The 13,559-nt window shown below is 41.5% G+C and overlaps 1 protein-coding gene across 14 annotated transcripts in view; it reads left to right on the forward strand.

Annotated features, from left to right (window-relative positions):
• Positions 1 to 13,559, forward strand: part of PLCE1 (phospholipase C epsilon 1) — a 349,469-nt gene that overhangs the window by 266,485 nt on the left and 69,425 nt on the right. For 12 of the 14 annotated variants that reach the window (XR_012417971.1, XR_012417972.1, XM_005565986.5 and 9 more), the window contains 4 exons: positions 2,640 to 3,315; positions 9,028 to 9,210; positions 10,904 to 11,021; positions 11,911 to 12,067. Coding sequence is in view for 12 of the 14 variants with exons in the window: in XM_005565986.5 (XP_005566043.3) it covers positions 2,640 to 3,315; positions 9,028 to 9,210; positions 10,904 to 11,021; positions 11,911 to 12,067 (1,134 nt within the window). In the remaining 2 variants the exon portion in view is untranslated. The remainder of the gene's footprint in view (positions 1 to 2,639; positions 3,316 to 9,027; positions 9,211 to 10,903; positions 11,022 to 11,910; positions 12,068 to 13,559) is intronic. The other 2 variants (XM_005565989.5, XM_005565990.5) reach the window with 1 other exon arrangement.

A 13,559-nucleotide genomic window follows, 5' to 3' on the forward strand; every position in this document is an offset into this window, starting at 1 on the left:
AAATATCAGCCAAGTCCTAATTGAGGGACCTTCCACAAAATACCTGAGCAGTACTCCTCCAAACTGTCAAGAGCACCTAAAACAAGGAGAGACTGTCATCGCCTAAGGAGACCTGACAAGTAAATGTAACGGGAGATCCTGGAAGAGAAAAGGGACACTAGGTAAAAACTAAGAAAATCTGAATAAAATGTGGACCTTAATTAGTAATAATGTGTTAGGATTTGTTCACGAATTATGACACATATCCCAGACTAATATAAGATATTAATAGGGACATTTTTGTGTGAGGCATATGTTCTTTGGAATTTTCTATAAGTCTAAAACTATCCTAAAATTAAAAGTTTATTGAAACAATGTATTTGAATAATTATCAAGTGACTGAGTATAACTAGCACCCAGGGTTAGAACATTGCCAGCACCCCTAAACTACTTATTTCCCTTCCCAATTATTACCAGCTTCCCCCTAGAGAAAACTATTATAAGTTTTACAATAACATCTTGTTTTTCTTTGTAGTTTTTCTACTAATATGCATTCCTAAATAGTATAGTAGTTTCACCTGGTTTTGTAATTGACATTTACATAAATGTATGTATTTATGTATCACAAATACATATCATATACATTCTTGTGTGTCTTGCTTACAATTTGTGTTATTCCATGTAGTTAGCTATTGCTTATTCATTTTCATTGCTGTACAGAATGACATTGCATGAATACACCAAAATCTAGGCATATATTTTATTGTTGTTGGACTTTTGGTTATTTCTTGTATGGGGCTCTGAAATGGATTTTGTCACCATCAGATTTGTGAGACACTAAAATTCAATATTTCTGGTAGACTTTTTTTTAAAAGAATATCCACGTGTGGGGCAAGGAGGTAGAACCTGCTGTTTGAAAGCAAGAATGATAATCTTGTTCAGGGACAACAATCTAAACTGAGGAGTGTCAACAAGCCCCATGATACTGTCGTTGCCTCATCAAGAGGCAGTAGGTGGCCCAAGTGTCTCCTGAGCATGAGAGCCTTCCTTCCTGGAGACACATGGACCAGCCTATGTACCAGCTCCTTCACAATTCTACTCACTACCTTGCTAGTGATGTCTGTGGACCAAACAGCAGAAACCTTGATCTTACTAACAACTTCCTATGCTTTGAAAAGAATGAGACTCTTGGACAGGTTCCTGCCAAGGTGGCCAGGTAAAAAAGAAGCAATCTCTTGCCTTCACTGCTCCTTGGTTCTCTTGGCTCAAATAATCCAGGTTCCTGACTCAGTGGAAGGAACGTGCTAAATTTTCTATGCAGACTAGCCTTTTCTGTGTACACCTACGCACACACACAGTAGAAATCTAACGTTGAGTCCAAGAGAACTGTTTTACTTATCTGGCCACCGTGATCATATTTCCCAAGGAGTGTCCTTTTTAAATTTCATTTATTTTTATTTTTTGAGACAGGGTCTTGCTCTATTGCCCAGGCTGGAGTGCAACAGTGCCATCACAGCTCACTACAGACTCCACCTCCCAGGCTCCAGCAATCCTCCCACCTCAGCCTCTTGAATAGCTGGGACTACAGGCATGCCACCATACTCAGCCAATGTTTGTATTTTTTGTAGAGCTATGATCTTACCACGTTACCCAGCCTGGTCTCAAACTTCTGGGCTCAAGCAATCTGCCTACTTTCTTTCAAAGGAGTATCTTTGAACTAATTGTATTTTATTTTTAACAGAGGTACTTCTCGGCCAGCCGGTTAAGTCTTGTTTTTACCTATTTTAGCCCCAGTATATTCAGATCATGACTTTTGTTTATGATTTAATTGAAGGCAAACAAGCCTAACAATGAAAATCCCAGGCTATGAAGTTAGACCAAAACCTTACCTTGGCTTGGTCTCTTCTGAGGTGGGTTACCTTCAGCAAATTACTTTCCCTTTCTGAACCTCAGTTTCCTCACAGGTAGAAAAAGAATAATAAAACTTACCTTGCAAGTAGATTGGATTTAGTACAAAAAATGTACATAAAGTATTTAACACAGTTCCTGACACAAGAGGGAAAACTAATACATAATAAAGATTATTGTTGTTGAGAATAAAAATACAGTAACTCGTCTAGTAGTTGTTTTCTTATGCTTATGGTCAGATACCTTGCTAACGATAAGAATACAGTTATAAAGAATATTAGAATACAGTTATAAAAAGTTACTCGAAATTTTTTTTTTTCCTCTGTCACCCAGGCTGGGGTGCAGTGGCACGATCACAGCTCACTGCAAGCTCCACCTCCCAGGTTCAAGCAACTCTCCTGCCTCAGCCTCTCAAGTAGCTGGGACTACAGGCATATGCCACCATGCCTGACTGATTTTTGTATTTTTAGTAGAGATAGGGTTTCACCATGTTGGCCAGGCTGGTCTTGAACTACTGGCCTCAAGTGGTCCACCCTCCTTGGCCTCCCAAAGTGCTGGGATTACAGGAATGAGCCACCACACCCAGCCTCGGTTATTAAAAGTTACTATGTGCTATTTAGTATTTTGTATTTCCTATGCTAATTTGAATTCATAGTGGGATGAAAAACGAAGTCTAGTGTCAGTGAAAATGGCTTTGGGTTGTTCTCACTTTTGATTATAGGACAAACCAAATTGCTGTTTCTTTCCTTCAGGTTTATAATTGGAGATTTGTTGGATTCAGACAATGATATCTTTGAGCAATCCAAAGAATACGACTCTCATGGTTCAGAGGACTCACAGAAGGCCTTCGACCATGGAACGGAGCTCATCCCATGGTATGTGCTGTCCATCCAAGCCGATGTGCACCAGTTCCTGCTGCAGGGTGCCACGGTCATCCACTACGACCAGGACACACACCTCTCTGCCCGCTGCTTCCTCCAGCTTCAGCCTGACAATAGCACCTTGACCTGGGTAAAGCCCACAACTGCCTCCCCAGCCAGCACTAAAGCAAAACTTGGTGTACTTAATAACACAGCTGAGCCTGGAAAATTCCCACTACTGGGCAATGCTGGATTAAGTGGCCTGACGGAAGGGGTCTTGGATCTTTTTGCAGTGAAGGCTGTATACATGGGCCACCCTGGCATTGATATACACACTGTGTGTGTTCAAAACAAACTGGGTAGCATGTTCCTGTCAGAGACTGGTGTGACACTGCTCTATGGGCTTCAGACCACGGACAATAGATTATTGCACTTCGTGGCACCAAAGCACACAGCTAAAATGCTCTTCAGCGGATTGTTGGAACTCACTAGAGCTGTGAGAAAGATGAGGAAATTCCCTGACCAAAGACAGCAGTGGCTGCGGAAACAGTACGTCAGCCTCTATCAGGTAAGGGGCACAGCCATCCCTCTTTCCTCACTAGCGTAATACTCAAGAGCACACACTTGGTGACCAGACCACCAAGTTCATGCTCCCAGCTCTGACAGTTACTACCTGTGGTGACCTTAGGCAGTTTTTACTTAACCTCTTGGTACCCGGATCCCCTTTTCTATAAAATGAAAATAATAACACCTGCTCACAGGGTGGCTGTGAGAATTAATTGAGGCAATGACTCACGCCTGTAATCCCAGCATTTGGGAGGCCGAGATGGGCAGATCACCCAAGGTCAGGAGTTCAAGACCGGCCTGGCCAATGTGGTGAAAACCCGTCTCTACTAAAAATACAAAATTTGCCGGGCATGGTGGCACACGCCTGTAATCCCAGCTACTCAGTAGGCTGAGGCAGGAGAATCGCTGGAACCCAGGAGGCAGAGGTTGCGGTGAGCCAAGATCGCACCACTGCACTCCAGCCTGGGTGATAGAGCGAGACTCTCTCAGAGAAAAAAAAAAGTTAATATGTGTAAAGCCACAGTATAATTCGTATGTATGAAGAATAGTGTCTGCACTCATAGGTGGTCCTATTTGTATTTTGTATGAAATACATTTTACTTAGATTTTATAGTAAGTGAAAATGCTTATGTTAGCTGGTTTCTTTGCAGATGGGAGAACTACAATGACCCTGGCCACTGTTTTTATTTTATATTATATTTGTATATATTATATTACATAAAAATAGTCCCAGGGTCATTGTAGTTCTCCCATTTGCAAAGAAACCAGTTAATATAAGCATTTTCACTTACTCAAGGTTCAATGGAAAGCATTGTTATCTGAATACTTTTATTATTAGTTAGTGACTAGCTGATACATTGAAAACTGTCCCTATCAAAATTAAAATCCTGGTTCATTTCCTAACATGCTATGTGACTTTTGGAGAGTTCTTTAACTTACTGCGTACTGCTGCCTAATTGTAGAGGTGAGGGGTTAATTTCTTTAAGGTTGAAAGAAATTTTCCCAAATGTGGGATAATTCTTATGTGGAGTTCTTCTTTACTAGGTTTGTAGGGGCAGCAGCCCTTAGTGGGCAGTTTGTCACAGTCAGCTGCTTACATTGAGTGAGTTAGTCTTTCATTAACCCTATGTTATCAGGTACTCTAGCACTATAGTTTAGGGTGGCAACAGGGCTGGGCTGAATGAGATAGAAGAGACACAGGCATAACCAGAGTAGCATCCTTTGGAGAAAAGAGGGTACAGATTGTTTGGAAATTGAGTCTTAAACTCCACAAGCAGGTGACACTTGAAGTGTCATTCTCAAATGAGTTGTATCAAAGTATTCAGTTTTTCTTTGCTATGCTTTTCTATCTTCACGGCAAAAAGAAATATCTTTTGTATTGTCACAGAACAAATAGAACTACCACTTGAACTACTCAAATGGCTGATTTCATGTACTTGTCACAGTTCGAATACATTTCTGACAATTAAAAACATTTGTTGCCCCAGGAAATTAGACAAGGCACATGTAATGACCCTTCTTTCTTCTTTCCCTACGCCCATGCCGTGATTATGAGTAGAGACCATATCCTGAGTGACTAACTTGATTAATTAATAAGCAGATAGTCCTATGTACACAATTATCCTAATGTTACACAGCACAAAGCCAGTTTTAGTTAACTCATCTAAAATGGAAAACAAAATACCTGACCGTGTGTAGTGGCTCACGCCTGTAATCACAGCACTTTGGGAGGCTGAGGAGGTAGATCATCTGAGGTCAGGAGTTCGAGACCAGCCTGGCCAACATGGCAAAATCCCACCTCTACTAAAAATATAAAAAATTAGTCATGCACCTGTAATCCCAGCTACTAATGAGGCTGAGGCAGGAGAATCACTTGAGCCCGGGAGGTGGAGGTTGCAGTGAGCCAAGATAATGCCACTGCACTCCAGCCTGGGTGACAGAGCAAGACTCTGTCTCAAAAAGAAAAAAAAAAAAGAAAGAAAACAAAATACCTGCTTCCTGTGTAGTCCACAGGGAGCTTTCAGTGCACTCAGCTGGGAAAGAAAGAAAAAAGTCTTCAGGAGCTACTGTGAATATCAATTTTTAATTACAATTATTCCTTGGCCTTCTAGAATCAGGAAAATTCATCAAACATGGACATAGACCAGTGTTTAAGCTTAATTACAATTCCTGTCACAGTCTGTGTAGTTTAGTTGTTCCATTTGTCTCCTTCTCAAGCTTGTAGCATAGGTCACTGAATTAATACAGAAGAGGTACTTGGTTTCTCATTTACCCTAGCACTCTTCAGCTTTTACTGAAGGAGGCACCAGCTGAGACCACGAACAGTAGATTAAGAGGTAAAAGCTGCTGCTGGAACAGAGACAGAAGTGACCTACAGAAGACTCAGTCCTACCCAGCTGCAAACACAGCTCCACCCTCCCCTACCACCCCTGCACAGAACCAAGATGTTGCAGCGTAGAGGCAAAGCAGCTCATACTCCTCAACCACTTCTGAAATATAGGTGATGTTATTCCTTGACACTGCTCTCTCTACATGAGCCATTTATGAAGTTGGGCAACATGCCTTAGAAACAGATACTCAAGATTTCTTTCAAAAGAAAAAAGTGGGAAAGACCAATGGACTGATCATTTTCTCATCATATAAACCAGTTCCCAAATTGACTCGGGGATCACCAAGAAGATGCTAACTTAGTACTTAGAGAACAAAAGATCAAATCTTTTGTTAATGTTTAATATCTGTATTGGTGATTTATAATACCTCTTAGAAAATTAAATTCTCTCAGATGCCCTAAAGTTAAAAAAAAAAAACTATTTAAATTTATCTATAAGCTAAAGAAATTTGTGAAACACTGGGTTTTTCCAAACTTCTGTTAACAGCTCTATAAGGGGATTTTTAAATCTCTAGCTTGGGAAGTGCTTATATAGAAAATAATCTTTCTGACATTAGAATTTCCTTATGTGGTAAATGTAAGTGGAGTTACTTTCAAATACTACAAGTATTTGAGTACTACTGATGGAAGTAGTAACAAGAGATAACACAAAAGACAAGAAGAAGTAATAACATTTGTAGAGAAGCCTAGGAAAAATACAGGAAAATCCAAGAAAGTAAACTGTGCAGAGACGTTGATGTGATGTGGGGTGTAGAGGAAAGACCAATATCTTGAGCTTTGGCCCAAGGTTGTCATGGACAGAACTGATGGCCCATAATCCTGGGTATTTGGAAGGAGCTGTGGGAGGCTAAGAAAGTTAAATATGGGATTACCAGGTAAATATCTTTGGTTATAAGCAAAAAACAGATTCTGGCTATCTTTATGGGGGGAAAAAGAGATTTATTTAAAGGATACAGGTTGGTTTAATGGTCTTCAAAATGTCACACACAAAGATATGCCAAGAGGTAACAGTGCATGGATATATTTTAAAGAATCTATTTTCTAATCTTCAACTTTCACATAAACTGTTTTCTCCACTGCACTCCAGCCTGGGCAAGAGTGCAAGATTCCGTCTCAAAAAAAGAAAAAACAAAAAGAAAAAAGAAACAAACAAAAACAAAAAAAACCGTTTTCTAAAATTGAACATGTGCCTTCACTTATGGTAGTCCATCTCCCACATTAAAAAAAGAAGGTAGGCCGGGTGCGGTGGCTCAGAGCTGTAATCCCAGAACTTTGGGAGGCTGAAGCGGGTGGATCACTTGAGGCCAGGGGTTCGAGACCAGCCTGACCAACATGGTGAAACCCCATCTCTACTAATGCAAAAATTAGCTGGGTGTGGTGGTATACACCTGTAATCCTAGATACTTGGGAGCTGAGGCAGGAGAGGCCAGGAGGCAGAGGTTGCAGTGAGCCAAGATCACGCCACTGCACTCTAGCCTGGGCAACAGAGGGAGACTCCACCTCCAAGAAAAAAAAAAGAAGAAAGTATATCCTTCATCTATCCCAAACAAGTTTATTATTTTGTGTAAAACAAAAGTAAGATTAAAACTACATTTTACTTCTCAGAAAGCTTCCTTTAAAAACTAAACAGAGGCATCCTTCCTTTTCCTGACCTAAACATATTTCTGTTAGTGGTAAAGTTTGACCCATATTGGGATGTTCTGAAATTAGAAAAATCAAAGCAGTAGAGGTTAATGGTGCCAATTATTTTACATGTAAACTATAATGGGCCTATTAAGCTTTTAAAGATGTGTTGGTTAAAATCCATAAATAAAAGTGTTACTCTTCTTTCAGATTCAGAGTATGTTATTCAAAATGGTAGTTAAAACCTATCCATTAGGTTTCATTCATGAAATGTTTATTCCAACTTGGAGTCACTCCCAGTGACTTGTTAGCAGGGACTCTCTTCAGCAGGCCTCCAGCAGGTGGACTGATCTCCAACCATTTTCATTCTCTCCATCACTGCATTCAAGAACCCTGCTCCAGGAAGGGGATTCTGATTGGCTTATTGGGATGATGTGCCAATCATTGGTCAAAGGAGGATATTTCAGCTTGATTGGCACACCTATCGAGACTATATCCAGTGGAGAAGAGACAGTTAAAGTAAAATTGGGGTATGGTTAGAAAAGGGAGAAACAGATCATGGACAGGCATAAGTCACAATGTTCCTCTATAAGAGGTAACCAAAAGGTTTCTTTGTCAAGTACCCAAGTTATTCAGCATCCTGGGATCCATAACAGGATGCAGGAAGTGGGAATGCACAAGTCATAAAATCAGTTATTAAACATTAGGCTGAAGGAGCAAGCACACACACACACACACACACAGACACACACACACAAAGCTTCTTTGTTCTTTGCATATGATCTGCAACAAAGCAAAATCTATCTATAAGCACTTTTTTGGAACTGCAAAGGAGAGCCAGCCTTAAATGTTTTTGAAGAGTAAAGACAGTACATTGAAATTAATTTTTAAAGAGCCCTCTTATACAATGCATGAAATATCAATATCATCTTTAGCTCATAGGCAACTTTTTGTGGTTTTATTAACTGACTTATGGGGAGAATCACTGACAATTGTTTAATTAATAGATCCCTGTTGTTACTTACAGGATGTTACACAGAGTTGCCTTAGTAGCTACTGTGAACCATTGCCTGCCCTTTGTGTTGCTGCTGCTCACAGCATCCTAATATGTATGGTGTTCTGAGTCCCATGGGCGCCGTATCTTTGGATTTCAGCCACTCAAAGGGATGGCAGCCCAGCTATTTTAGGAGCTCCCTGGGGCCCTTCAAAGGGAATTTCATGCATGTCACACACCCTGTATTTCAAGTCAGACAGTCCCAAGCATCAAACTGGGTGAAAACCTACCTGGCAATAATGGACAAATACAACTTGATTTTACTTAGATTGATACCCTGCCCCACTCCCTTCCAAGATCTCCAAGGACCTAATTTGCAAAGTAAGTCTAAATGAATTTTCCTACAGTGGTAGTTCTGCAATTTAACCTCTATAAATGGGATGGGAAGTTTTTGTTCCCCAGTTGATATATTAAAGCATGTCACTGGAACTCAGCAGGGATGTGACCAAGACAACAGGGGACATGATGAAATTCCTGACAGAGAATCTTGTGAGTTAGAAAACAGGGCCACTTGGGTGGCCAGATCATTATTCTTCTGTGGCCATCTGTGCTCTTCCACCTCTTGGAATTTTCTGGGAGACATTAATGTGTTTACTTCCCCATTGCTTGGTGCTTCCTATTGTATTCACCATGTGGTTCTTTCACAGGAGGATGGACGGTATGAAGGCCCAACTTTGGCTCATGCTGTGGAGTTGTTTGGTGGCAGACGATGGAGTGCTCGAAACCCCAGCCCCGGCACATCTGCAAAGAATGCTGAGAAGCCCAGTATGCAGAGAAACAACACCCTGGGCATAAGCACTACCAAGAAAAAGAAGAAAATCCTCATGAGGGTAGAGTGTTGTTCGTTTATTAAGCATCAAACCCATCTTCCAGGACCATTGTATGGTGAACATCGCCATAAACCACTTTAGGTTGTTTGGGTTGAGGACAAAGTCGGGTATAAAACAAAAGATACCAGGGATTAACACACACCTCCTTGGTGCCATGCTAGTGCCAGGAACAGCAGGGAAAAGACAAGGTCCACAAAAGAACATAGACATGTAAACAAATACAGTGCAAGCTAAAAAGAGACATTGTCGAGTCATCCAGAGTGCTATGGGGACAGAGAGAAGGAAAATAGAGAGCTGAGGGGCAGGCACAGAGGGCTCCACAGAGCAACTGACATGCAGGTCTTGAAGAACGTGTAGGATTTTACCAAGCAAACAACATAGGAGAAAGTATCCCCAGCAGAGGAGACAGCATAGAGGCATAAAAGACAGCTTGTTCAAGGAAGCACATGCTGTTCTGGATGGCCAGAGCATGAGCACTCTGCGTGCAAGGAAGGGCTAGAAGAGAACAGAGATCACAGAGGCCCCAAATACTGTGTGTAGAACACAATGTAAAGTATATTAGCACTATATATTATGAACTATATAATATGAAATATCACTATGAAGTGATAATATAGTTGCTTCATGGCTATTCGTTAGTCTGTTTGTGTTGCTATAAAGAAATACCTGAGGCTGGGTAATTTATAAAGGAAAGAAGTTTAATTGACTCACAGTTCTGCAGGTGTACAGGAGGCATGGTGCAGCATCTGCTTCCGGTGAGAGCCTCAGGAAGCTTACAGTCATGGCAGAAGGTGAAGCGGGAGCCAGCGCATGACATGGCAAGAGCGGGAGCAAGAGAGAAGGGGAGAGGTGCCACACACTTTTTTTTTTTTCCTCTTAGAAGCAGGGTCTTGCTCTGTCACCCAGGCTGGAGTGCAGTGGTGTGATCATGGCTCACTGCAGCTTCGAACTCCTGGGCTCATGCTGTTCTCCTGCCTCAGCCTCCTAAGTATCTGGAACCACAGGTGTGCACCACCATGCCTGGCTAATTTTATTATTTTTTATAGGGACGGGGTCTCACTATGATGCCCAGGCTGGTCTCGAACTCCAGGCCTTAAGTAATCCTACTGTCTCAGCCTCCCAAAGTGTTGGTATTACAGGCATGAGCCACCAAACCCAGCCTACACACTTTTAAATAACTAGACCTTGTGCGAAGTCAAACCTAGAACTCACTCGTCACCAAGGGAATGGTCCTCAGCCATTTATGAGGAATCCACCCCTATGATCCAAACACTTCCACTAGGCCCCACTTCTAACATTGGGAATTACATTTCAACATGAGATTTGAAGGGGACAAACATCCAAACCATATCATCTATCTAGAAAAAGTGCCACTCTCTTTGCTTGTGGGAGGCTTTGATGCTCATATCAAACTTCACTGCTTCACAGTTTTTTCTGTACACAGAGGTTCCAGAGGTTGTGTGCCGCCTCTTGTCTGCCTCCCTCCCCTGAGGAGTACTGCTGTGTAGTAAAGAACAAATGAAATAATATGACATGAGAATACTCGGTCAGCCTTAACGTAGGTCTTTACCGGTTTTACCAGGGGGAGGCAGTATTGAAGGTGGGTAGGTCAGAAAATAGAGACCTACGTGAACTAAAGCAGTGATGGGAGAGAAATACAGACGTGGAACCATTGTGAGCTTTGTGTTCCCAGGGTGAGAGTGGAGAGGCAACTGACGACGAGATGGCAACCCGAAAGGCCAAGATGCACAAAGAGTGTCGAAGCCGGAGTGGTTCTGATCCTCAAGACATTAATGAACAAGAAGAATCAGGTAAAGCGGCATGTTTACATCTGAGATTTTTGTTTTTTAATTTTTATGGGGAAAAAAGTATACATTTGGTTTTAAATTGTGATTTAAGTATTGCAAGCATTTCTAACAAAACTCTTTGTTCTAACCAGACAATGAAACCTAAGAGGTGCTTCTGCAAGCATAGTATACTTGGAATAAAATCCCCGTTAATTAACTTGCCATTACTGACAGGGAATAGTAGATATACATGGTATAATTTGATGGATTAGACCAGTGATTCTCAACCTTGCCTGCATATTAGAGCTTTTAAGAAAATCTGGGGCCGGGTGCGGTGGCTCACGCCTGTAATCCCAGCACTTTGGGAGGCCGAAGCGGGTGGATCACCTGAGGTCAGGAGTTCGAGACCAGCCTGGCCAACATGGTGAAACTCCGTCTCTACTAAAAATACACAAAATTAGCTAGGCGTGGTGGTGTGCGCCTGTAATCCCAGCTACTTGGGAGACTGAGGCAGGAGAATTGCTTGGACCTGGGAGGTAGAGGTTGCAGTGAGCCGAGATCACGCCACTGCACTCCAGTCTGGGTGGCAGAGCGAGACTCCATCACAAAAAAAAAAAGAAAAAGAAAAAGAAAAAGAAAATCTGGTTCCTCTGTCCACATCCAAGAATAACTGATTCAGATATTCTCTGGCTGGAAGCTGGACATCTATTTATTTTTGAAGCTTCCCAGATGGTTCTAACATGTAACCCCACCAGATTAGCCCATTCATAAAAATATTTTGGTGCTGCTTGTATAGCAACCAGCTGCATAGGTTGATTTGCTCAGATATCCGGAAGCCTCTCTGGTTTGCATTTGGTTCTGAGGGAAACTATAATCTGAGTCATTGTCTCTTTTCTGTCTTTCATCCTCACAGAGGCGAATACCATCGCTAGCCCGCCAAACCCCCTCCCTTCCAGAAGAGCCCACTCTTTGACCACAGCTGGGTCCCCCAACTTGGCTGCCGGGACGTCATCTCCCATCAGGCCAGTGTCCTCCCCTGTGCTGCCTTCTTCAAACAAGAGCCCGTCCAGGTGGGGCCTTAACATGATAAAACAGAAGGACCCTTCACATTATCCCAGTGGTGTGGAAGGGCATATCTTTACAGTTGTCTATGGAAAGACTGTTTCACATTTTGACGTATAGTTGAACTGAAAACTGAAAAATCCCAAAATGTTAAATGATCCTAGTTTTCCCAGTTTTGTACTCCTACCTTCTCATATTACTTCAAAGGTAACAAAACCCAAGCCATGATTCTCCAAATCTGTACTATCCAGTACACTAGCCACTAACTAGATGTGGGTATTTAAATTCAAATGTAAATTAATTAAAATTAAAGAAAATTTAAAATTCACTTCCTCAGTCACAGTAGTGATATTTCAAGTGCTCCATGGCCACAAGTAGCTGATGGTTACTATCCCAAAGAGTGTAGATAGAGAACATTTCTTTTTATCATTGCAGAAAGTTCTGTTGGATAGCACTGCTCTAAATGAAGAAGAGAGAATAGATTGTTTTCATGTAAGCTATTCGGCCCCTTTGCTAATCGATGAAATATATTTAATACTTTTCTCATATGTAAGTTACACATGTCTAGAGGAATGAATTCAAGTATCACAGCCAGTTGGATATGTTTAAGTATAATTCTAAAGCTGTTATAATCAATTATAAGTTCCATGCAAATTACCTATTTGAAACAATATCTACCCTCTCAGAAGAAGAAATGATATTAAAATGGCAGACTTCCAAAGGGAACCAGAATGCTGCTCCATCTCCCTGTATCCCACATTAAAGTTTAAGAAATGTGGAGGTTCCAGACAGAACCAAGCTAAAACAGGAACTCTTCACTTTATTACACACATACACACACTCTCTCTCCCTCTCTCTCTCTCTCTCTCTCTTTCTCTCTTTCTCTCTCTCTCCCTCTCCCTCTCTCCACCCCTCCTCCCTCCCTCTCTCTCTCTCTTTCTCCTTTTCTCTCTCTTTCTCTTGGAAGCTTGTTATTGATAAGAATCCTGGCTGGGCACGGTGGCTCTCACGTGTAATCCTAGCACTTTGGGAGGTCAGGGGAGGAGGATCACTTGAGCCCCCCAGGAATTTGAGACCAGCCTGAGCAACAGAGATCCCATCTCTACGAAAAATAAAACAATTAGCAGGATGTGGTGGTCCTCATCTGTGGTCCCAGCTACTCAGGAGGCCGAGGTGGTAGTTTCACTTGAGCCTGGGAAGTTCTGGCTGCAGTGAGCCATGATCATGCCATTGCACTCTAGCCTAGATAACAGAGTGAGAGCTTGTCTCAAAAAAAAAAAAAAAAAGAAGAAAAAGAAAGAAAGGAAAAAGAAAAAAAGAAAAAAGAATCCTACAGTAAATTATCTTTTAAATAAAAATTCTTTCACAATGTGAGCTATGAACTTATAATTTATGCTTTACACATTCACATTCTACAATGGGTGAGCATGTGTCAAGGTTATATGGGAATTTTTTGTACCACTCTTGCAACTTTTATGTACATTTAGATTCATAGCAAAA

This window comes from Macaca fascicularis, chromosome 9 (genome assembly GCF_037993035.2).
Source record: "Macaca fascicularis isolate 582-1 chromosome 9, T2T-MFA8v1.1".
NCBI classification, from domain to species: domain Eukaryota; kingdom Metazoa; phylum Chordata; class Mammalia; order Primates; family Cercopithecidae; genus Macaca; species Macaca fascicularis.